Source organism: Diadema setosum, chromosome 6 (genome assembly GCF_964275005.1).
Source record: "Diadema setosum chromosome 6, eeDiaSeto1, whole genome shotgun sequence".
NCBI classification, from domain to species: Eukaryota; Metazoa; Echinodermata; class Echinoidea; order Diadematoida; family Diadematidae; genus Diadema; species Diadema setosum.
Genome location: NC_092690.1, coordinates 41,391,794 through 41,418,751, shown reverse-complemented (window position 1 = coordinate 41,418,751; position 26,958 = coordinate 41,391,794). Strand labels below are relative to the sequence as shown.

At 38.0% G+C, this 26,958-nt stretch overlaps 1 protein-coding gene across 1 annotated transcript; it reads left to right on the top strand.

Annotated features, from left to right (window-relative positions):
• On the top strand, nt 1-26,958 carry LOC140229809 (protein sel-1 homolog 3-like). Its single transcript, XM_072310042.1, has 22 exons — nt 1-137; nt 5,766-6,456; nt 6,944-7,070; nt 7,650-7,774; nt 8,413-8,528; nt 9,053-9,244; nt 9,818-9,956; nt 10,334-10,545; nt 11,062-11,199; nt 12,321-12,441; nt 13,217-13,278; nt 14,420-14,539; nt 16,287-16,430; nt 19,088-19,150; nt 20,022-20,195; nt 20,806-20,930; nt 21,263-21,437; nt 22,168-22,255; nt 23,116-23,222; nt 23,833-23,966; nt 25,850-25,949; nt 26,656-26,958. The coding sequence occupies exons 1-22, from the start codon at nt 45-47 to the stop codon at nt 26,956-26,958; spliced, it is 3,549 nt and encodes a 1,182-aa protein (XP_072166143.1). The 5' UTR covers nt 1-44.

Below are 26,958 nucleotides of genomic sequence, written 5' to 3'. Positions count from 1 at the left end.
TAAACGCATGCGCTGTAAACTCACAGTACTAAACAGCCCAGAACATGGCGAAGGATGGGAGTAAAGTCATCACATTTAGCTCAGTTTTACTGGCTCTAAATTTCATGATCGGGCCAGTGAAGCTAAGCCAAGCAAAGGTATGTTCATCTAGATTTACTTGATTTCATCTGAATTGTAGCAGCTCGCATTAAGTGTGAAAGAACATTGTTCAAAAGTTGTCTCGTACTGCACAAGTTGTGAGCTGTAGCCTGTACAGTAGGTGTAGCTATACCCTCGTCAAGCTTGGAACCCATCAGCTCATAAGCTACGATACGGTAATTCATGCACTTGTTGATACGTGTACTTCGATGGGATGGCGCGGCAGGCTCTTGCCCGTATAAGATGCACTACAGTATCGTGTAGCTCCGTTGTCGACGTTGACTGAGCAGCGGAGTTGTTTTGACGGGGTTAGCCATATCCGCTGGCCGAGTATGAAGCCAGTGTAGGCCTACGTTGAATCGTTTGCATACCTCTGACTTTGTTACTAACGATAGTCATGGAAAGGCTGAATTTTGGGTAATCATGTAGAAATGCACACCATGCACACCTACCATTTCCTTCCTTAATTTGTCAATGAAAACTTCTTGTGGGTATCAGAAATGTCAAGATGGACCATATCTGACGCTTTCATGAAATTTCATAGTCAATTACAGAAGAAAAGTAGCTAATTTTGACTCGAAAGTACGCCGATCGACGACTGTCTCAGCGTAGCATGACGGAAGATCGATTATGTGGAAGAGCGATATAACGAGAATAATCGATCGTTGTAGTCTGTAATACAGCCGCTTGTTTGGTGTTTAACCACAATTTATACGTCGGCTCGACAGTATAATGTGGAAAAAAGAAAGTGATCTTGATGCGTCTGTTTTTTTTTTATCGTTTTAGTTAATTTTCTCCTGCATGTGACTGTATATCTGTCAACATTTTTCGCTGACTAAATGATGGACGAATAATATGTGTACAAAACAGTAAAAGATATATGAAAAAATGGGAATTATCCATCATGAATATTGCACAATAAAATGGATTTCTACAAAACAAAAGCAAATACTGGGTTGCTGTTTTTGTATACATAATAAAAAAATGAAATGGAAAAATAAATACTATCATAAAAACAATTACTTTCTACTGTAAGTTGAACTTATCAATCGAAAACATATTACCATTTCAATTTCAATATTCTGTTTCTTTTTAGGTAAAATGAGCACTTTATGAGAAGTCCAGAATATTAATACATGATTGTATAACATACACTTTTTGTAATACTATTCTCATTAATTTATTAAATTAGGCCTATGAATGATAAAAATTACTAGAAACAAATCCCCTTTGAATTCAACTTCCTTCTCATCTTCTTTTCTCTCTCTTTCTCTCTCCCTAATAGCCCAACCTTTTTCTTCCACTTTTCCTTCAACCACATTCTATTCCCTTCAATACTATTCAAATTAAATAATTTAATCTAAATTATCATCAACTTTTTTCATGATAAAATCAATACTTGCCACAATTTTTAAAGAAAGGATCGATGTCTTAATCCTGGTATGAATAATCGTATCAATAATTTGAATAGTGGTAATCATGATAGTGGCAATGAAAACAAAGAACTATCACAATAGCTCACTTGAGCCTTCGACCAGGGAGGTGGTCCCACGCCTCCCTGCTTCGACTCGGGTGAGCTAACAATAAGAAAAAAAAAATACGAAAAAGAAAGTAGGGTCTTGGGGCTACACGTATTGCACGAGTCGAGTTCGATATTGTTAGTAAGCGGCTAATTAGAGACTACCAGAATCGATTATAATCGTTGACATCGTTCTCTGCGAAATCGGTGCACTAGTTACGTGGGGAGACTATGTTCGCGACCGACGTACTTTTCAACTCCGATTTCTCATTTTTCTTACCTTTTCGGCTTTCTAATTCCATGAAAACTCTCTGATATGGTTCAATTTAGCATCTCCAATAGCTGCACAAAATTTGATTGACAAACAGCGAAGCGAACGGTAGGTGTGCATTTCTACACGATTACCGAATTTTGAATTTGAAGACAAGGGATGCCAATTATGGCAATAACCAGGAAGTTACTCTAACAACATCAACAACACTAACTTGCTAACACTACACTCCAGTAAAAACACTAGTAATGCTACAACAGACCTTTCATTACTGAACTTTGTATGTGTGTGTCTGTCTGTGTGTGCATGTGACATGAAAATGATTCAGTCAGTTTTATCTGTGGTAAAGAAGAATGTTGGTCGAAGGGTGAATAAAAATGAAAGTGCAGAAATTAAATAAGCAGACAAATCCAATACAGCAGAGAGTCAGAGAGAGAGAGAGAGAGAGCTACTGTAGTCAGAGTGGAATAGAGCTCATTTGGGATTAGTTGAGTTAATGGCGGTGGGGGGGGGGGGGGGGGGATATTATGATATTCCGTATCAGATGTGATGTGATGTGATGTGATAAATTTTTATATGAGTGTGAGAAAATTGTCCAATGCAGGCCTACCGTACCAAGTCTTCCACCAGCAACGTGAGTCTCACTCCCCAGCAACCCATCTCATACTCACTTCTACTTCTACTTCTATGGTGCTTCTCATCAAAGCCTGTTCAGCAACTGGACTCGCCCACCCTGCAATCATTTTCTCATGCCTCCCAGGAAAAAAAGCAAAAACAAAACAACAATTATGGCAGTTTTAGGTGCTAATACATCAATAATAATATAATAATTGGATGGATAATTTGGCTATGATACCAAGGCTTGCCCAACATGCACTGTATCTTACAACTATTCTTTCTAAATAAATAATCCAAAGAGGTCTCTAAAAATTCTGCTTATCAATTTAGTCATGTCAGTCATACATCCATTTCTAATCTAGACTCATTCACCCTTGACCAAGATACGGCAAAAAGATAAAAAATGCTCAAAATGATGTCTTGTACTGTAGGACCATCTTCCATAACAAATCTAGATTTCTAAGAATTAAGCAAGTAAAAAGTGTCCACCAAATTACACAATTTTGAATTCCAAAATAAACAGCTCAAAACAAGGGATGGGCACATGTTCACCCCCCCCCCCCTTTCCGGTTGCTTCGCTGAATTGCAGTTTCTCACCCTCACTCTCGGCCAGTTTGGAAACTTGCCATCTCTGCTAATGACAGTTTGATGTCTTAGGTCTCAGAATCTAGGCACGAGTGAAAATTCATAAGCTGCTGCACTGAATTGCCCCCAAAGTGCACACAGTAAGTTCTAGGATCTTGTCGCTAGTAAGATCATACATCATCACACTATATTAAAGGCATATTGTTTAAAATGGTGACACTTTAACCTGTTTAGGACGAGTCCCGAGTATACTCGGGCAGGTGTCTATGGGAAATGCGTGTATAGCAAAATCAGTCCGTCCTCTGTGGGTTAAGTAATTTAGAAGTGTTTGAAGCGCACAAGGTGCATGTACAGCCAAGATTTGACTGCATGGTAGATTCCAAAATGAAACGTCTGTCCATAATGATCACAGATCCACTTAAAACCAATGCACATCATATCTTCACACTGTGGAAAACTTGTGAGATAATTGACTTGGTCATGTGACTGTACATAACAAGAGTATTGCTACAAAAAAAAAAAAAACAACAACCAAAAAATCTGCTACGACTGCTACTGTAACACAAGATTTTGGTGTTTGTTGTTTGTTTTTGTTTTTTGACAGAAATCAAAGTTTTACAATGATGATCAACTACGTATTAATAGTTAGTGCAGAAGTCTATGGAAAATGTGTGTTGTAGCAAAATCAGCCTGTTCTCAATGGGTTAATAATATTGAATGTATTATCCGAGCAATAGCTGACAGTAGGGATGGTAGTACATAATTATAGTAGGAGCAATAGCAGAATTACAATAGTTGTAGAAGTAGTGAGTAGTTAGTCATGGTAGTTATTAAGCATTAGAGGTTACTGTAAGAAGTAGAATTTGTTGGGACATTGCAAGCATAACAGAGAGAGAAAGAATGAAGGATATGAGGGAACAGGTATTTTTGAATATTTTGTCACACCTACTGAGAAAGAGTTAGTTACACAGCAAGTGCATTTTATGTGATGCCACTCAGTTCATAGCAAATATGTCTGCCATATGATATGTACAAATTGTATGTGGATGTTAGTAACAAATGGAGTGACAATTGGTATGAGATAACATCAATATAAATTTTCTTAGTTATGATCATGTATGATACTGATTCAGATTTAGTGAGGTTTTTTTTTTTTTTGTCTTTTTTTATTTGTCATGACATCATGCATTGCTTGTGTATGTTGTAAGATTGCGTGTGATTGCCCCCATATAATGTACTGAGATGAACGAAAGGATGATGCAAGTTAATTAGACCCGAGTGTCGCTAACACGAAGTGCTTCAAATGACTGGGTTACTGTTTACCTTGTCAATAACATCTGGCATAGTGTGATTGATTGTGTGTGTGTGTGAAGACGGCATACTGTGATTTCTAGCAAACATCAGCCTAGGCCAGATGGCTGTAGACCACATGTTGCCCAGCCTAGCTTCCCACAGTAGCTTACACACGCCTTCTTCTCTCGCTCTGATGACCCTGTTTGTTTTCTGCTGTGTCTATACTTTCAGTTTGTAAACTCTTCTCACCATAGATCAAATCTGTCTGTATGTATTTTTGTTTTTCACCAAACACTGTCTGTAGAAGAACTGGGCTGTTATCAATTATCAGCACCTTTTTTGTCTACTTCTCTAAAAACCTCATTGAATTGTTTTATTATTTGAAATATAAAATCATAATAATTTCAAGGTAGCATAACATGATGATGCAACCATGTGTTTTCACATTTGCTGGATAAATATTTTGGAACACCTGTACCTTGAAAATTTACTGTGTTCTAAATTTGGATGACATTGGTACTGTACTTTGGATGAATATAGTTTCATGAATTGATTGTTATTGCATTAATAGTAAACATGATCCATGTGATATTTTTCGCACAATTATTATTATTATTATTTTTGGAGGGGGATGGTGGAGAGTTGATAGTTGACAATGCCTAATTGTAGGATATCGATCCTTTAAAACCAGTATTCTTAGAAAGTGAGATATTCCACAGAATACTTCATATCTTCTCTGTCACTAATAATACTAGTCTGTCTACAGAGTCATCAGACTTTTGTCCCACTGAGGGAAAGCGACATTTGATTTACACTGTACAGTACAATATTGCACTATCAAATTACAAGTATAGTACATGCATAGAACATGGATATGATATAGGAGGAAGTGAAAGTGGATAGATCAGTTCAAAGAGGCATCAACCATTTAAGGAGTGAGGGGTGGTCAGCATATGAAGCCGAGTGTACACTGTAGCATTGCATATTACAGAATGATGTGATTCTGTCCAGTAAGACTATAATAATTGTGCTGTTTTTATTCTTTCACAGTATTGAAATTAAGATGAAAAATGAAAAAGAGCAAAACAATACAGATGAATACTCAGATATTTTTGCCTTTTAACTATTAGGCTATAGAAGTTCCTTGTGTATAGTACATAATGTGCATTTAACAAGCAGACTGTTACTTGTGTGATGGTCAGTTTTATCCTTCAGTGGGGGTGTGGGTTTGCTCAGATACCAGTCAAGTGTAATTCATGGAAAAGGAATCTTCATGTGTTCTGTTGTAGGACAGGTGTGTTGGTTTGTCTCAACTTGGTATCGTGTCGTCTTTCTGTACAGGTGATTGACATTCACAACACAAAACACACCCAGAGAGACCCAGCAGACTCCTACAAACACCTCCACCACCACCACCACCACCACCAGACTGCCCCGCCCACACACCGTGTACACCAGCTCCCTTCTCCCCATCATCCTATCGCCTCTCAGCATGAAACACTCTCTGTCGTCGTGGGAACAGACAGAAGACTTCAGCAACGTTTTATTCAAGTGCAATCAACCCCCTCCATCTATCCCCCAGACAACCTCTTGCAGCTGGAATATGATTGTGTGCCGGGAGAAGTAGCAGGACTAGAAGTCCATGTCTGGACTACGGACAATCGTCGCTATAGAGCCTTCAGGCATTACTGGACTTGTAGTAGTCACTCACGCCACTCTAGAAAAGTCTTTCAAAGATTAAAATTACCAGATGGAATCGTGTATCAACCTGATTTTGTGAACCAGGAGGTCAGTCTTGCTACCCGAGCTGTTATTTCTGTCTGGATTCTTCCCTCCAATGTGTTTCATTCACAGAAGAAAGGTTACTATGGTTTTGCCAAAGCCAAGGCACAGTACAACATCAAGGTCTTACCACCATACTCCAGACCACGTAAAACTCACGCCAGCTTCAGATGTTTGACCTGGTATGCTGAGATGATGGTGAAACATAGCAGAGTCTGGAACGGAATACTACAATGTCCGTATGAAAAAGGTTTGAAATCTGAAACAAATGAGAGGAAAAATTTGACAAGTACTTGATACTTGATTGATGTAAAACAAGTGTGCATAATATAAGATAAAAATGATTCACACATAAATCAGTCAATACTGACACTGTACAGTTTAACGTTGTATATGTAATTACTTCACCTTTGATTGTGTCTAACATGTAGTCTAGACTTCCATTTCCCTGTCTAGCAGTCAATCTTATGTTTTATCATAAATTTTGTTGTCTTTTAAACAGGTTTATAACTTGCATAAAATTAGAGGCTGCCTCAAATTGTAAAAATGTTTTGTCATTATATCTTCAAAATTTGCAGGTATTCATGCCATGTTCTTATCAGGTGATTGTTACAGATTTGTAAGTTTAAGTGCAAATTACTACCTTTTAATGCTAAGCAGAATTTGTCTTACAAGAATGCAAAAAAGTATCTATTTACAATTGAACCATTCAGTTCTAACCTTTCTTCTTCAAACAGAGGTTGTTGACCTCATGACCTTTCCGATGGCATTTCCCAGCGTGCACCACGGGCTGTCAAGAGACCTGCCTCCATTCAGACAGAAAGGCTTGAGACAGCGAGCTGAGGCAAACATCAACCAGCCAAGGTGTGTGTGCATTGTCATCCTGGGTCTCTTTATATGTATGCCACTCCATGTAATATACCCTGCCCAGTGCAGTAGGCTCCTCTTGATTGTAAAAACCAATTCCTCGTCAGCTTTAACTTCCATATCAACTTGTATGGCTGTGTTTTATTTTTAATGTTACATCAAACCCAATGTCATCAGTGTCTACCTAATCGGTAATCTGTAAATCTGTAATCTTATGACAGCAAGTGTATGACTGACAAAGAGGTAAATTATGTACAGTGTATAATGTACAAAGTCTTTTGTAGCAAAACAAGAGATATCTTTTTATCCGGAATAAAATGAATATGATATGAAAAAAGGAAGTTAAATCCAGTCTTTGATGAAATTAATTAAAAGAGGCATATCAATCCATTAGTTTCCACTGTTAGTCTTTCATTTTTTTCCTTCATCAAAAAGGGTTTAATCGATATGCAAAAAGATTTTGTGCAAAGAAGGTAGCAACCAGAAATATGATTGTACCAACAAAGTGCCAATCAAATGTAAGATGTGAAAACCCGAAACATTGATGCTTATTCATTTCCTTTCCCCAACCCATAGATTCACTTTTTCAGCAGTGTTGTATGTCTTGGAATACTGCAAGCATTATCTCTGTGGTATCTTCCACTGTAAGACCCATTACACAAACAGATACACGACACCTCTCATCTTTATGAACAAGGAAGGTGAGTGTGGGGTCATTGTCTCCTAGCAATATCTCTATGTGAGTGTGATAGATGAAGAGAGAGAGAGAGAGCAAGAGAAGGGGAAAGATAAAAATCATTATGGAAGTGAGAGAATGTGCAAATATTTTTTTCCTGACACAATCATAAAAATGGTAAATGTTTTACTGAGCATGGTAAAAGTAATTGCTTCTTCTTTATTTCTTCTTCTTTTTCTTCTTCTTCTCCTCCTCCTTATCATCATTATCATCATCCTCTTCCTCTGTCTTTTCCTTCTCATTATTATTATCATCATCACCATAATCATTGTTACTGTAACTACTTAGATAGGTGATCCAGAATGCTAAAAAAATATCACTATCACACCCCATAAAAGATATGTTTACCTTTGACACAGGGAGAACAAGAACCAACACCAATGTAGAAACCAGACTTTTGATGGCAGTATAGTATAACTGATGAACACCTTTCTGGAGTGGACATGTGGTGCTTTGTTTATTAAAACTAATGCATTTCTTTCCTTTTGTGTCACTTTTCATATTGAGGTTGATGTGTGATGAAGTATCTTGTGTTTCCTGCTCATGATCTGTCTACAGTTTTTGTGATAATGCAGAGTGATTGATTGTGATTTGTTTTCACAGGGAAAACATTTCTCCAAGTCGAGCAGGAGAATGGTCAGTACAGCAGCATGATAAATTCCTTCAAGGTACCTCTAAAGCAGTGGATTCAGGTGGTCTACACACAGGATGGCAGAAAGGTAGCAGCAAATTGGCAACCCCTTCCTTCAGTCTGTTCAGTTAAATGTTTGCAGTATTTATATTGTTTACTTGAGCTTTCATGCCTTGGTACATTTAGTAGAATTTCCATTTCAGTGAAGTGAATCTAGAATCATGGAAAACTGTCACCAGACTTAGAACAAGGTCAAGTAGTGACAAATAAAATGAAACAGATTAAAATGATGTTCATCACTTTGGTTACTAGTGTTGGGATGTAGCCACACTACACCAGTGATAAGATTTCTTTGCCCTTTTATGGATTTATAACTTCAGGCTGGCTCATAACAGTTCCATATGATATGTGAACTCTTGCTTGAACAACTTATTCCAATATTATCATGGCTACTCCCAAATAAAATAATAGCTTGAAAGGATGATGGTACATTGAAGCTTGTCATGTAATTGTGATGTCAAATGGAAGAACATCTCAAGTATTTGATGAAGTGCTCTGAGAAAATTGGAAAATACAGTATATAAGAAGTCAACAATGTTGCTTTCATTTCAGTGGTCACTGAGTTTCATCACCCAAGAAAAGAGTGAGACAACCATGGTGGGTGAGAGTTCCTATCAGGCCAATGTTCACTACAATGAGACAGATGCCCTCTATCATCTGGGTGGAAGCAGTGCCGTGGCCTCATTCAGTGGCTACATGGTAGAGGCCAAACTCTGGAGGGGAAGGGCTCTTGATCTGGAGAAGGTGATGTGAAAAACAGATGAATGATTGAATGAATGAATGAATGAATGAATGGATGGATGGATGAATGAATGAATGAATGAATGAAGAAATGAAATGAAATGGAATGGAATGGAATGGAATGGAATGGAATGGACTGGACTGAAATAATGAATGAATTGATTAATTGATTAATTAATTAATTAATTAACCAAAACAAGGAATATATTAATGAATATATGAATAAACAAACAAAAACATGATTGGATGAATGTATGGCTGAATGCATGAAAGAAGGAATCATGTACTTTCGGTTTGTAGAGTTTTGTAGTGTTGTCGTGGCTAATCAGCCACATAAAATGGTCTTAGATGTTTGCTTTTGAGTGATTTCCTTACTTTCATTGAGTTTGTAGTATTGTCATGGCAGAGTGTCTTGTCAGAATCAGATGTTTCAGTATTTGCAATCATTATTTGAGTTTGATATTAATTAGACATTAATTTTAGATTTATTTTACACTGATTTGACATTGATATGACATTGATTTCTGTCATTGATTTGACACTGACTTGACATTGATTTAACATTGATTTGTGCAGGTGCCATCACCACAGTTCTTGGAGCTGAACCATACGAAGGGGATCACAGATTATTACCATCAGTGTGACAATCTTCATTTAGACATGGCCAGAGTCTTTGCTGCCTTCAGACTGAAACACAAAGATAAGAAGAAGCGCAGTGAGTTTCATTTTTTCATTTGTTTTTTGTTTTTCTCCCTGGGAGTGTTAAAAAGAGCATCAGCGGTGATGAAACAAAGTCAGAAATTGATTTTCTATGGTATAAATTAATTGTCTTTTTGATAATTCCTGCTTTTGCAAAGAGCATCACTCATTTGTTTGTAAAATATTTCACATACTTGAAGGAGACAAGTCTCACTGAAGTAAGAATTTGTCTCATAACATCAATCCAGCTTCACTTCACAATAGAGAATCGTATGCATGGTGAATAGTTCGGTCATCTTGCTTTGGAGAAACTTCTTTTACATGTCTTCTGCTTCTGTATAATCGTATGACTGTTTGTATTGTGATAGGATGGTGTTTGTCTTTTCTGTCCAGGATCTTGCCAAAATACCAATCCCTTCCTCAAATTTGTCAGCAAGCACAATCTGTTGCGACAACCCCACTGCAAGCTGTGGCAGCAACCTGCTCCCAGGAATCAGTCAGTGTTGTGGAAGCTGCTGCAACATGCTGCTGCTGTTAATGACAGCTACCACTCAACCCATGAATTCTTGAGTCAACAACTCTATGAACATCACTGGGAAATTCTCGTAAGTGGAAGTACTGAAATTTGATTTCATTTTAATCTCGTATCATTTCACGTGTTTATCCTTTTTTTTCAATTACTGAAACATTTACTCAACTTTGAGAGTCAAAGAAAAGATTGTTTGATGGTCTAATGCCTACATCGCTAAACGTGTGAATTCTTTCTTGTTCCCAAAGTCATCAGGGAGCATCCATGTTTAATCATGTGATTTATCAGCAGAAGTAGGAGTTTACTGACCTTGATATTATACCACAAAACTATGTAAAATTTAACAAGTAATGATGTGAGCGGTGTATGATGACTTTTTTTTTCTCAGATTAATATGTTTTTCTTCTCAAGTCATAGCTTTGTTGTAGTCTTAGTTAACATGATGCATAATGCTTTGTGGAGGTATAATCTCCTCATAGAAACACCAACAGTGATTAAACAACACGCCTTGATTTAAATGTCATTACCATTGGAAATGATTTCCTACAATTTCCTTTTTTTTTATGCTTATTTTTCTTGTGGTTCCATTTAGCAAAAAGAAGGCTTGGGAACAGTTAAAGAGATCCTCCCTGGGATAAAACAAGCAAGTTGCTATGGCAACCCTGATGCCACAGCCCTGCTAGGATGTGTCTATGGAAGTGGTCTTGGTGTAAAGATGAACCAATCACAGGTGAGTCCATGTGTGTGTATGATGATAGTTATTGGAATGAATGGTAAAAAAAAAAAACAACAACAACAACAACCAAAAAAAAAAAAAAACTTTTGTAGGTCTTGTGTTGTGACAAATTTTGTAATGCTCTGCAGTTCAATCTTTGAGCCTGAGCAAGTGATGTGTTATGTTTTCCCAGCAACAATTGTTTTTCATCAATTTTAAAGGGATTCCAAGACAGTGAGGAAGACATTCCAAGACAGTGAGGAAGACATTCCAAGACAGTGAGGAAGACATTCCAAGACAGTGAGGAAGACATTCCAAGACAGTGAGGAAGACATTCCAAGACAGTGAGGAAGACATTCCAAGACAGTGAGGAAGACATTCCAAGACAGTGAGGAAGACATTCCAAGACAGTGAGGAAGACATTCCAAGACAGTGAGGAAGACATTCCAAGACAGTGAGGAAGACATTCCAAGACAGTGAGGAAGACATTCCAAGACAGTGAGGAAGACATTCCAAGACAGTGAGGAAGACATTCCAAGACAGTGAGGAAGACATTCCAAGACAGTGAGGAAGACATTCCAAGACAGTGAGGAAGACATTCCAAGACAGTGAGGAAGACATTCCAAGACAGTGAGGAAGACATTCCAAGACAGTGAGAAAGACATTCCAAGACAGTGAGGAAGACATTCCAAGACAGTGAGGAAGACATTCCAAGACAGTGAGAAAGACATTCCAAGACAGTGAGGAAGACATTCCAAGACAGTGAGGAAGACATTCCAAGACAGTGAGGAAGACATTCCAAGACAGTGAGAAAGACATTCCAAGACAGTGAGGAAGACATTCCAAGACAGTGAGGAAGACATTCCAAGACAGTGAGGAAGACATAAGACTTTAAAGATGAGAATCATGTCGTGCAAGAATCAAATGTTTCTTCAAAGTAAGCAGAAGTAGAATTTCCATGTTCTTGAGGAAGTTAATGACTCTTCAGTGATTCAAGATACTTCATTTTCTTGGCCAAATAGGATTTCTTTCTCTGCCTCATACATGTATTTTTAGCCTGGTCCCTACCAGTCTAAATCATGCTTACAAATTTTGCTGATCCCCCTCTCCCAACTATCTCCACTCCTGTTGTACAGGCGTTGGTGTACTGGTTGGTAGCAGCGCAAGGTGGAAGTCGTCTCGCCCTGCTGGTCCTTGCTAACAAACATCACATGGGTGATGACAGTCACGTCCCTTGGGATATGGATTATGCTTTCAGTAAGTGGTCATCTCCTGGTCACTGGATATCAAATGTATCGTACAGAGTTGCCAACTGTATTCCCCCCCCCCCCCAATTTTATAATGTTATTCTTTTGATACTGCAGGTTTCTTTGTAAATACTGTTTTCCCCAAAGTGTTTAACTGCATATGTCTATTGCCGGAAATGTAAAATATACTTTTTATTTTTCACCAAATAGATGCCTTTTCAGCCCTCGGAATACTGCAATGTATTGTTTGCAAGGTTGGCATCCTTGATAGTATGTTATGTACCTTAACATAAGCCACCTATTACTAGCTTGTAGCTACAGTATTAATAGAAATTCAGAGTTTACTATTGGAAGGCCATGAATTCATCTCCCTTATGTGAATATTCTAATGTGAAATGTAGTGAAATGTTTTAAGAAAAAGAATGGCTTTCATTTAGGGTTAAATTGCCTGACATTAGGGTTTACAGTCTCTTATAAGAAATTAACCTTTGGTCTTCTGTCATCTCTTCTTACATTCCTCCCTCAAACAGCTGTGTGGTTTTTCCAGTGGAACTAACTAGACTTCAGTAAAACTTGGATTGCAATCTTGTTAATGAATTTATTGAAATATGTGCATATTTTCTCCCATTTTACTGTTTCTTGTACCATGTACCCTGCCAAGAGCTTCCAGTAGCAAACAAAAAGAATTGTCATTTCTACCATGGATTTCATGATCTATTAACTTCTTTATTGATGTCAAAATGTAAATAATCATACCATTGTCATGTTCCACCTGTCTCTTCCAGGATACTTCTATCACGTTGCCCAGGAAACTATCATGGATAGAACCAGACATGATGCCAATGATGTGAGTCTATCTCCTGTATTATACCACTCATTCCTTCCTTCTAAACTCTCAAGGTATTTAAAAGATATTTGTGCTATTTTTCAATTTTCTACCCTCTCTCTTTAGTCTCTGACGTAATGCATTTTTGTCTGCTTCTTCAATTTGTCTTCTCTGTGGTCCTCCTTTGATAATTTTCTTGCTCATCTCTCATTTTTGATAGTTTGCTCTGTCTGTCTGTGTGTATGTCTGTCTCTGTATCTCACTCTGTCTCTCTTTGTCTTATGGGTATGATCTCCAATCATTCCCTGTTTCTCGTCTGTGTTTGTCAAATTAGAATGGTGCAAGCTACTTGTGATGTTTTTATTCTTGCGTATTTCTTGCGTATTTCGCAAGTCAACTGATATCCACAAAATTAATAGCTCATGAAAATATTGCCTCCTGTAACAGAAATGTATTTATTGTCTCCAAGATGGAGAAATCGCCAACTATCCTCTTGAAAAGTGATAACACTTCTTTTTCATTTTCTCAAGTGTGTTTCTTGTTAATGAAGTCACCCACTGGCAAGAATGTCTATGAGTCCCAATTTGCAAAATATACTCACAAAATATAATTATAAGGCGTATACAGTTTGATAGCATTTTTTTCCACAACCTTAATTTTTCTTTGAATGTACAGCTTTTGCTGTTCTCCTTTATATCTGTCTGCCTATCTGTCCATCTTTCTATCTGCCTATCTGTCTATCTTTCAGTCTATCTGTCTATGTGTCTGTCTGTGTGTCTATCTGTTTGTCCATCTACCTATCTATCTCTCTTTCTGTCAATCTACTTACTATCTGTCTACCACTATATATCTGTCTGTCTGTCTGTCTGGCTTGCTTTCTGTATCTATCTATCTATCTATCTATCTATCTGTCTGTCTATCTATCTATAGATCTATCTATCTATATGTTATTATTATTATTTATTCGGCAATTCAACATACAATAAAAGCGGACATAGAATACAAACAGAAAATTGTATTACATGACATAAAATTATGGTGATATCTATCTATCTATCTATCTATCTATCTATCTATCTATCTATCTATCTATCTATCTATGTTTATGTATATTTGTCTATTTGTCTGACTGTCTGTTTGTCTGTCTGTTTGTCCATCACAGGTGACCTATGAGGAAGTGAGACTCACCGATGCAGAGCAACTCAAGCTACAGACTGGTGAGACTGGTGACTACTTTAAATGGCTTAAACACCAAGCCAAGCAAGGCGTGGCTGATGCCCAGGTAGGGTTACCAGTCTCTCACACTCAAATCTACATTTCTTTTTCTAACAGATGTGGACCAATTATTGAAAGTCATTGATATACCTTCTATACTGCAAGTTAAACATAATAATATGTCTTACTGGATGGTATAGATTTAGAAAGGTGGACATTGCCTTACCTTTGTGATACTTGCTACAATAAATCAAGAATATTATGAATTCTAAATGATGATGTCAGCTGATATTAGGAAATGAAAATACATTAGGGTATGATTTATCTGACTATTTGCCCATTGGCTATATGGCAGCAAAAAATGGCAGGAAATTTATTGCATGCAATTTCAAAAGTTTGCAAATTTCTTACAACACCAACATTGTTGACAATAACTGTGTCTTGGTTTAGCTGGATGTCTAGCTCAGCAATTTTGTAATTTCATATTGCTCAATGTTAGGATTGTTTGTCATTCTTTTCTGTCATGTCAGATACAAAATTATTATGTCACTTTAATACATGAATATTGCACATTTATCTGGTTATGAATTCAAAGTTGATAAATGCAAGATGTCATATCCTGTATGTCTGTTCTGCATGATTCTTTTCTGCATGTTGTTGCATAGCAACTTGAGATGATATAAATAGATAGAAAATAGAGTCATTTTAATGATGTGCTTGTTATATTTAATTTTATTCTTCATAATGTAAAGAAACAAACATGCATGTCAGTGTATCAATAAAGGCAGGTAAAGCAAACTTACGATAGACCAACACTCTGCTAGTTTTTAATAGAGCACAAAATATATATAATCATGCATGAATATTCCATTGTCTGCATTGCATTGTAATGTCCAGCCATCAATGATTTTCAAAATGATATCTTCTGTCTACAGCAACTAGTTTAGTGCATGCTCAAATTACTGTTTTAAATGTGCATTCAGTGATTTTGGTATAATTGCTTTGACTGATGTCTAAAGCAAGCCTCATTCTGGGATCCCCTTCCTAACTACACGTATGCCAACTCTGAGAATTGAATCATATGGAAAGAGAGAGGACAAACTCCTCCAGGTTGGAATCCTTATTCCAAAAACCCTTCTCAGTAAAAGTCCTCGTAGTGAATATCTCCTAAGGGTTATGCTGCATGAAAGACAAAGTTTTCTTGTGACAGAACAGTTCCCATCTGAGACTGGTGCTTCCCTACTTTAGCAAAGGAAACTATTGACCAAAGTGCTAATTTAGATTTTTATTATATACTTTAAAGCCAGAAACATTCACAGTACGAAACCTTTGCGAATTGGAGCCAACGGCCTTCATGGCATGAAATGTTCGTAAATTTCTAACCATGAAAATTTTATGAGTATGCTACCTGTACTGGATTGTGTAGACAAAGACGTTTGCGAATTGTGCTCCTCACGAAATGAGCGAAAGTTTTATGTACACAAATATTTCTAATTTTGCAGTAAATTAGCAAAATGCATCTGTCATTGTCCATGCCATTCGTGCCATATCATGATGTCTACACTTTTAATCCTAAGTATGAAGAGTGTTTTTATTCTAAACTTAGCATTTAAGTAGACTGCGATGAATCCATTCTGTAGACAGTATGAACTCAGATTAGGATATTTGTCACTTGCTTCCTTTTGCCACCGTAGAGCAGAGCACACAGGTTGAACACTCCTCAGTCTGTCCACCTGTTTCTCCTTCATTCACACCTCCTCCATCTCTCCATCCTTTCCCCTTCTCTCACCTTCACTCTCTCCTACACATGGTAGATCAATCTAGCTCGCATGTATTACCATGGCGTTGCCGGTGTACAGCGTGATATTGAGGCTGCGGCTGAGTTCTATCGCTTGAATGCCATTCAGAACCTTGATGATCCGGTAGCTCAGTACGACTATGCCGTCATTCTCCTCAGGGTGAGTATCCCACCCCCCTCTCAATCTCTTCTCACCCCGACCTCATTTACATTTATTAATCTTGTCTACACCTTGGCTATGCTTTGGCTACACCTTCACTACACCATGGCTATACCTTGGCTACTCTGTGGCTACACCATGGCTATACCATGGCTACCCCTTGACTACACCTTGACTACACCATGACTACACCTTGCTACTCTGTGGCTACACCATGGCTATACCATGGCTACCTCTTGACTACACTGTGACTACACCATGACTACACCTTGGCTATACCATGACAAGTCTTTAATAGAGTATCCTCTGCTCTTCTGATTATGCAAACCTCTCATGATGTAGAAGAATAAAAAACAACAACAAACACACATTGCTTAGATCAAAAGCTCATCATCATTGGTTCAGGACCAGGGCATATTGCATGACAGACTGTTTTAAAGATGTTTTTAAGATATCAATCACCAATAAAAAGTAAGAAATAGCAATCTTAAATCTGACTGGCCATTACCATGGTAGTACCAATCATTTCAAGTTTCCATACAACTGTCACGGTGTCTTCATAGGAAAGAGCCAGTAGGATAAGAAATCATTACCCACAATGCATCATGGGGAAATTATTCCTAGACAACCATTTCTCCGTGCATGAAAAGTCTTGCTGCAAACATCAAGTGACTTGAATGGAGACTAGAGGGTGCATGGTAGATACGGCATGTCACATGACCAGTGTCAGGTGTAGTAGATTTTGGGAGATGGCCCAAGAGGATTTCTCTTCTTGCAAACAGTACCAGGCTGACCCCCAGAGAGACTGACCATCACAAAGAATCATCTTACCAGACAGCTCACAGTTTTGTAGGAGGATGAAAGCTGACTGTATATCATAGATGAATGCATTTGTTGCTTTCAAAATATACTAATGTCAATGCTTATAAAACTTGGAGGCAATAGACCTGATGCTTATTACCATCAAAGCTGTATGATCTCATCAAATTCTGAGCAAAGTGCAAGCCAAAGATGATAAAGTACAAAATGCCAAAATGAACAAATTTCATTGCTCCCCACCACGCGTCTTTGATTGAAACATGAACTATTTTTGATAAAAGTTCTTGTTATGATGAGTGAGCTGAGCCCTGTTTCATAAAGCTGTTCGTGAAGTTACGAACAACTTATGAGCGACTGGTGATCAGTTCTGATGTGCTATACTTATCAGAATTTCCATAATTCAGCACAAGAACTGATCACCGGTGGCTCGTAAGTTGTTCGTAACTTTACGAACAGCTTTATGAAACACCCCCTGGACTTTGTACACATGAGCTCAAATGTGTTAAGTTCTTCTCTGGGGGTTGCCTAGGAAAAAATAGTGTGAAGAGAGTCAATCCTGTGCTGGGCCAGAAATAGGCATGACCCTTGACCTTTGCAGGCCAAAGTGGCCCAGCAGCTGTTTTGGGGGACGCAGGGCGTGAAGCGTGACATGGAGCAGGCCGTGGTGTACTATGCCGACACGGCTAACACTCACCCCCTGAATCGTGTGGCACTCTACGACTATGGCATAGTTCTCATCAGGGTGAGATATAACAGACTGTCTCTGATACCAGGAAAATTTTGTGTTGATCTACTTTAGCCTCTTATTAGAACACCGATAGAAGAACACTGATAGAATTTTCACTTCATAAAATTTTGGTTGTTTGTTTGCTTGTTAGTTTCTTTTGTCACATTGTCATGTTATACTTTTCAAACTATTGTCACATACAGTATTTATGTATGCATGTTTTTATTAAGTGAAAATAAATGAAGGGAATGAATGAATGAATGAATTATACAGGTGAGGAGTGAATGTCTATGATATTGTTAAAAATGTGAGTTGTACCACGATGTGCGAAAGTGCTTTCTTGACTGTAGTTTGTAGCTCTCAATTTTGCAATGTGAGTGATGGAATTTTAAGAAGAACAAGTAGAGTCTGATTTTAAATTGTGAGAACACATGATGTTTACATTTTAAACTAGATGATATGCGTTCATTGTCACAAGATATACTATTTGTCTTGACCCGTTCGCTTGTGATGCACCCAAAAATTTCTGAGTAAAATATTTCCTTGAAGATTCAAGTATTACACCACCACTTTCAATTTTTACCCCTCTCAACCCATAATGAAAATTCTAGATTGAACCATTCTGTTTCTGTTACACTTCTGTATATAATAAAAAGTTGTGAAATGGCTAAAAATATCAAATGGCTTTTTAACATATTCATATGTCATCCATATTTTATCTTTATTAAAGAAAAGAATTAAGAGCTTGTTTCATAGGAAAAAACAATCACATGTGATGATATTACAATTGTAATTAATGTTTTTTCTCTTTCTTTACTTTTTTAACAACAATAGTGTGTAAAACTTTTGATCAATGATGTAACAATGAAAAATAATGTGTTTTCTTTTTGAATTGCAACCAACTGATATTCTTTCTCTGTGTACAGGTGACATAGTTAAACATACATACAAAGTACACAATAGTTGAAGTACCGGGTAATGTTTTCAAATTGTAAGTGGAAGACCTTCAGTATGGTCAGTATATCATGATGTTTCCATCAAAGAAGAGAAAGGAATGAAATTAATGGTGATTTAGAAATAACTCTCTTTGGTTGTCATTCATTCTGTGTAGGGCCAAGGGACTGAGATAGATACGAAGAAGGGACTGGAGTATCTCAACAGATCGGCTGAGCTGGTGAGAAAATATTCTGATTGCCTTGTGATCAATTACTTCTTATACCACTCATATCAGAAGGAATTATTACAGGGCTACCAACTCTACCTGATTCTGCAGAAGGATCCCTGAAAAATGAAATATACAGTCAAACCTGTCTGTAGAGACCACCTTCTATAGCGGCCACCTGCTGTATGCAACCACCTGCCATTTGCAACCATGAGACTCCCACAGAGAAAAGTCATGTTAAACCCTGTTTATAGCAGCCACATGTCTACAACTGCTACTCTTTCCGACTCCCTTGGGTGGCCGCTATGTACAAGTTTGACTGTTTTCTCATGTTCTATGAGAGAATATGAAAAGTTCCCTGATTTTGGAATTATCATCACTATTTGAGATGCAGTAACACTCAAGTATCTCTCTGATGGCTCTTTGTAATCTTCCTGATTTTGATGCGAGTCTTCACAGTCCTGTTGATGGTGATGCCGTGAGGAATTCCCGTTCCCTGGTCAGGAACATCTAAAAGAAAAAAAAAAAATATAAGCTATTTTCTCAAACTTGTCAAAACTTTTTATATTTTTGTCACTTATTTTGTGCCAGTAGTGCTTAGAAAATGGCAGAATTTTATAACATGTGGAATATATTTTTTTGAATCATTAAATAAAGTTATAGAAGTCACAGTTGTATAAATTTGATAAAACATTTTGAAACATACACATTTACTTTGTTGAAAAGAGGAATTATTTGTCATTAATAGTTAAATTCCTGAATAAATTGCATGTTTGTACAAGCACTCCATTGCTGTCAGTATGTGCTCTATCAATTCTATTCAGCTTAGTATTACCATCTCTGAAAATCACCCTTAGACAGTCATATTTCTCATTGGTTCTAGGGCCATGGTCCAGCATATACCGCCCTCGGTTGGTACAAGTTGAACATGGAGCATGAGGATGAGGCTGCAGCCCGTTACTTTGAGCAAGGAGACGCCCTGGGTCACAGGGACGCAGCCCACAACCTGGGCTTCATGTACCTGGTAGGACGCTACCCTGGAAAACCCATAGACAGGGTAAGTCACATGAATTTCAGCTGTCTAGGATAGAAACATTTCCAGTAACAATACAGCTGCTTATTTCAGACTGTGCAACAGTACTGTGCATTCTGCCCAGCACTGCAGTCTTTTGTGTATTTGTCCTCTTTCATGAAAAGAATTTGATGTATGAAGCTAGGATGGACTGATTTGCTACAACACGCATTTCCCATAGACACCTGCCCGAGTATACTTGGGACTCGTCCTCAAGTGGTTAGAATTTGACATTGTTCGCTTTTTGTTCTGGTCAGTGGTGCAGATTGTCTTGTGTTTCATGCACTTAATGACTGATTGCAGGTGTTTTCTTTTTTGTTTTTTGTTGTGAAGAAGCAGCAAAAAGTAATTTGGTGTTGCCAAGAGGCATGAAGACGTAATGCATATCAACTTGCCTTGTTTGAGCCATGTGTTACAGGCTACTCAAAATGGACATCTGTTTTTGTTTGGTCGGGAGTTTACATCTTACTTTTTTAGCCTGTTCCATGTGGGAACCTGGTGGCGTACGTATTAAGTCTATGGGCATTTTAGAATTCATAAGTATGGAAAGGATTAATAGTGTCTGTCCATTGTTTTGTATCATTTCACCCGGTAGTTCAAAGCATTCCACTACTACCTGAAAGCTGCCCAAATGGACCACTGGGATTCAGGGTTAAAGGTCGCAGAGTTCTACAACCATGGCTGCGAGTCACTACCACGGGACATCGACTTGGCCACAGCGTGAGACATGTTGCATTTATTACTAAATAGCAGTGAGAAGTTTACAGCCTTTCCATGCGCTTTGTGCAAGAACTTTATAAGATGCAGTTTCAAGGGAGTTACAGTGCATACGTACAAAATCTTGAAGGCAAGGGAGGAGCACAAGTATCAAACTGAAATGTAACACTTTTGATAAGATGATTATTTGATTAGTTCTGATCACTCTGGATAGTCTTTGTTTTGAGATGAAATATTGCTTACCTGTAATTACCTCAAACTACAAAACGAGGAGAGCATTTGGTGATACATTTCTGAAGGCACCTCCTAATACTTTTCACTTTGTGACCAAACAGGTGGGCACGTTACATCGCTGAAAAGAACCGAGACATGGCTTGGGCCTTGAGACGAGGACTGGACGCCTACCTGGCCCAGTCATGGTCTGAGAGTTTTGTCCACTATGCCATGGCAGCCGAAGCAGGGCTTGAGGTAGCACAGTACAATGGGGCCATACTGTGTGAGGAGAATCATGTGAGTGAGATATATACCAGGCATGGTGCTCATGAGAGGCAAAAGGGCCTTAATGCTAGACATAGTTCCAGTGGAGTTACTTCTGTTTTGCTCTGATGTCATGATCATGAACAGGGTTCCATGACATTTGCTCCTGCGACAATTGCTCCCATGAAATATCTGTAGGCTAAGCCCAACATAAAACCTACTCAAACACATAACCCTCACCCTAATCCTAATCCTCACATCAAAATAAACCTGAAACCCTATCACAACCCTAACCCTAAGTCCTTGGAGAAAATAAGACCGGAGCAATTGTCGCAGGAGCAAATGTCGTGTCACCCATGAACAGACAAGAGTTTTTTTTGAAAAGAAAATACACAGGTATTGCTTATATTTCTTGCAACTTGAAATCTTCTTAGCTTAGAATTACAAGGACATCTAAATTAAACAAACTGTGTTTATCACCTGGTGTGTTTTGAAGTTGTCTGTGTTTGGCCATGCACAAACATAACATTTTGTAATTAGCATAATTCCAATTTGTAACTTAAGCACTCTATCATCAATTTCTCTTGACTCTTATGATCGTGCAGTGAAAAAAAATTGTATTTCTAGTCTGATTGTTTTTGTTTTATGTGTGGTTGTAGTTGTATGTATAGAATACGATAATTCACAATCTGTAAAATGATTATGGTTGCCAGGACCTGTTAAACTTGATTCCTTTCCCCTTTATTAATGTAACCACACACAGGATGGTGTAGCACAGGAGTTTGTTGATGGAGACTGTGCCTGGAGGTATTGGAATCAAGCTGTTCTTGGCTCCCAGCCACACATTACATGTGAGTACAGAATAATCTGTGGCATTGATCACACAACGTTCATTATAAAATGGGCCTTAGAATCTTTGCAATCTGATTGGTCAATTGTCATGCATTGATTTTCATGGGTCAGGTAAAATCTGAACGCATGGCCTAAGTCTTGTATAGTGTAGTAGGTTTACCGGATGCATGATGAGGTAAATGGTTGTATTTCATGAATTTACGGGCGTATTTTATAACCTAAATGATGCACAGGCCAATTTCGTGGGTCAGTGAGAATTGGATGCTCTCGTGTAACTTTGGAACAGTCTAAAACCCACTCGCTGCACTCGTGGGTTTAAACAGGTCCAAAGTTAAACTCTTGCATCCAATTCCCACCGATCCACTCTGTCCTGTGCATCATTTGTATACTGCCTCTAACTTTCTTCATGTATTATACACTGCAGACTGGTCAAGTTTTATAAGGTGTCAAATGAAAATGAAATAGATAACACTGGCAGATAAAGGAATAGGAGATTAGGATTAGAGGTTGATTTGGTTCTCTCTTTTTTTTTTTGGGGGGGGGGGGTTGGGGTTCTGAGTCATATAGGAAATGCATCTGAGGATACATTGAATCTTGATCTATGTACTAAATAGATGATGTTGAGATAAAAGAAAAAATAAATAAAAAATAAAGACATTTTAACTGAAAGCAACAAACCAGCAACTTTGCATTGACCTCTTGCCAAATGAGCTTCTTGCTGATATGATAAGAGCTTGAGATGTCTTCCTGGTAGTGATCTAGTGTTATCATTTGTTTGGTTATTTATTTGTTTGTTTTGGGTCATATTCTTGTTGAGCAGCAACATTTCAGTATTGATTTCATCCTTTGTTTGATACAGCTATCCTAAAAGTGGCAGACTATCACTGGTATGGCTACAGCAATGAGAGTGACAGAGAGACAGCTATACAGTACTACATACAGGGAGCCAAAACAAGGGAGCCACAGGTGATATGTTTAGTCCATCCTCTCTGTAATAGCTGGTAGTATCTTCTAGTCAGTGGTATTCATATCTTTGGTGGCAGTTGATTTGAGTCTGAAATTTGGTGAAAAATATTCAGTAAGGAGTGCTCAGATGAAAGCATCCTGTGAATTAATTCTCTACATCATAATTTCTTACCTACCTAACAGTAATGTAGACATTATGTTCACTTCTTTTAGATCCAACCATACATAATAATTTCTTGTCACCGTCATGATTTGATGATGACCTAAAATAGCGAGATTATTATTATTATTATTATTTGATTTATATGTGCGACCATTCAAAAGGAACTGAAAAAAAAAAAAAAATGATTGTGAAGTCAAGGGTGAATGAGCATAGGTCATAACGTTATGACGGCAAGTTATGCAGTTATATGATACACACATTCTGACTTCTGAGTCATGTTATATTCTGTTGTAGGACAACTGGAAAAAAAAAGTATCTTGCAAATGAAAGTAGGATACCAACAATGAACTTAACCTTGCAAAGAAAAGTATTATTGTGTAATCTGAATTAATCATCCTAAATGATAAATCATTAGTTATTGACTAGTATCATCTCTTGTCCCTTTAGGCTCTGTTCAACCTGGCATACCTGCTTGAGAATGGGGTCACCATTCCCACACATGTCTGGGGAAGTCTTGGGATGTCATACAAGGTTCTGAGTTCAGAAGACAACGTGACGAAGATTGCTGAACTCTACCGAATGTAAATAATTCACCTGTATTCACCTGTATTCACTTGTCTTGTTGGGCCTCTGGAAAGACAGTAATTTTGTAAGACAAAGAAAACAAAGGAGAGTTTAATCATGTGATCTTATAAATCTGGTGACTAGAACTCTAGCGAATGAAAGTCACTACATCCTTTCACCTGTATTCACATGTCTTGTTGGGGCCCTGGAAAGACAAAAGGCTTGTCAGACAAAGAAGAGTTTAATCATGTGATCATATAAATCTGATGACTAGAACTCTACCGAATGTAACTCTCTACAACTTTGGTAAATCACAAATCTCTTTATTCAAATTAATGATTCTTGTATTCAAGTGTTTTTTTACCCACAGGAGTGTGTATGCCCATATTTGACTATTACTTAATAACACTGAATAATTGGTGCCTATTTACGTTGATGAAGGGCAGTTTGTCTATCAGTTGAAACACAAGCGTCATGTTAACTAGCATAGGGAGAAAGTAGATTCAGGAGGAAAATGGGTATGTATGAAGAAGTAAGATCTCTTTGTCTTCTGAAAGATGTGAAGTCACATTCACATTTGAAAAAAATGTAAAACAAATTTAGATGATACTAGTGGAGAAGTGGTTGGCTGATCCTGATGTTTCCTCTGTACAAATTCAGTGTTAATAATGTCATGCATGTCCTTGTAGGCAAGTTTTCACACTTTATCATAAATTTGGCGCTCTGCATTGTACAAAGTTTCACCTTGTTTGCTTGCTGTGTGTGTAGACCAGATCCCAAAGCTCTGTTCTCACATACAGCACATGGAAACACTAACAAGGGCTCACCCTTCTTAGGAGCTCAGCATTAGAGTATAACTCTTTGAAAAGAGAAAATTATTTTGTTAAGTAGTTTGATTGTACTGGGAATGAATGGGAGTGAGGCCCTGCTAATTGACATGATCAGTAACAAAGACCAAGCCCCATTATCTGGACATAATCTTGTTTGCACTAGGCCTCAACGATAATAGGTCATATAGAGATTTGTCTTTTTACTGTGAAAACTTCTCTCTATCCTGATAATAGGTCAGCCAGACAAAGAGTGTACCTTATGAAAAGAGTTTGGCTGGACAATACCTCTTTTCTGTAGTTCTTAGGGATTAATTACTAGACACAGCCCACTGCCTCCAGGTATAAGATATCCCTTTTGATAGTAAACTCTGTACATTTCCTCCCATTAGGATTTCTAGTCAGGGTTTATGTAGTCAAGCTTTAACCCCAGGAAACTCCAGACTGTAGAGAAATAGTGTCCATTGTACTGGCTGATTAATCCTGTGTTTAGAAAACAGAAGATTTGTCCAAGTTTGCGGCTAAGTGTAAACCATCAAAAGGAGTCAGACTTCATCAGGGTGTTACAATGCAGAGTGGATTAACCAGCCTAGGTGATCAGGAGACAGGTTATTAGAGGTTGAAAGAATTAAAGTAACTACTGTCACACAGTCTTTTTATACTGTTAGTGTGCCCAAGGTCTGAACAAGAGATATACATGTTGTATGTATAGTGTGCCAAGATGCTAATCCTCCAGTACAGTGGTAAACATTGAAGCAGAAGATGGATGGTGGACATGATTATAGCGATGAGACTCAGTACAATCTAAGATTCCAGTGCAGTACAATGAGAGTGAGACTCAGTACAATCTTAATCTGCCAGAGTTTGAGAGAGTATTACAAGCACTATAATGATACCTACATCAGCACATTTCAATAGACAATCAATTCTGTGATGACATCTTTCAGGTGTCGTGATGGTTCAATCAGTGTTCTTTCTGTATATTTCAGGTGTCGTGATGGTTCAATCAGTGTTCTTTCTGTGTATTTCAGGTGTCGTGATGGTTCAATCAGTGTTCTTTCTGTGTATTTCAGGTGTCGTGATGGTTCAGCCGATGGCTTTATTCCCTGTGGTCTAGCTCTCCTAAGATTCCAACTCAAACAGGTCTGGTTGGAACATGATGCTTCAATAAAGGTAAGGAAAGATAACATCCCAACACCCCCTCAAAAAAAAAAAAAAAAAAAAGAAAAGTAAATGAATATATAAAAGCAAAACAAAAAAGAAATAAAAATTGTCAGCAACCAGGAATAGCTTGGTGACTGGTCGCTGCTCAGAGGACAGTAGATGATAGGTTTAAATTCCAATGGTTCCTTCTTCCGACATATTTGTTAAAAATGTGGATCGGTAGTTTCAATCTTACAAAGACATTTGTACAGAGGGACACAACTGATAAGAATCTTTCATGGCATAACTTCATACCTCTGCATGACTAGTCTCTTTATTTTATTCAAGAAAAATACTTCCTTTGTCAATGGGACTCCTTCCATACCACGGTAATCTCTTTTCAAGTTTAAGGGTGTCAAAGACATAAAATATGCTGGTCCCCTGATATTCACTGTTTACTGGGATGAGTTTTCTAAACGACATGAGCTGTCTGCTCTAGGTTCAAATCATGAGTCAACCTGTTTCTTATGTTACATATAATCATTACAGAGCATGAATGTGAATAAAAGACCACCACTTACTTCCAATGTATGATTATGAAAGGACTTCAGATGGAACTGCTTCAGTCCTTTTGTAGCTCAATGTATTGTGTAGAAGCTTTTTACTTGAAAAAAAAAAAGTCACTGATTTTTCCTTTATTCCCCCCCCCCCCCCCAACAAAACACTCACTTTCCAGCTGGCCAGTGCGGTGGTTGTAGGCTTCCTGACCATACTGGCATGTGTGTCAGTCTTCACAAACCACTTAGGAACTGGTGCAGATAGCAGCAATAGCAACAACAATAACAACAGTGACAACAATTCACCATCGTCCCCTGACATCTCCACAACGAGTGACCAGTCAGAAGAAGAATCAAGAGAGCAGCAACCTGCCACCTCTGATACCACCTCAGAGAACAGTGAGGCATCTCCACCAGGGACTGGGCCAGTTGTCATGGCAACAACATCACCTAGTGAAACATCTTCCACTTCGGACACATGA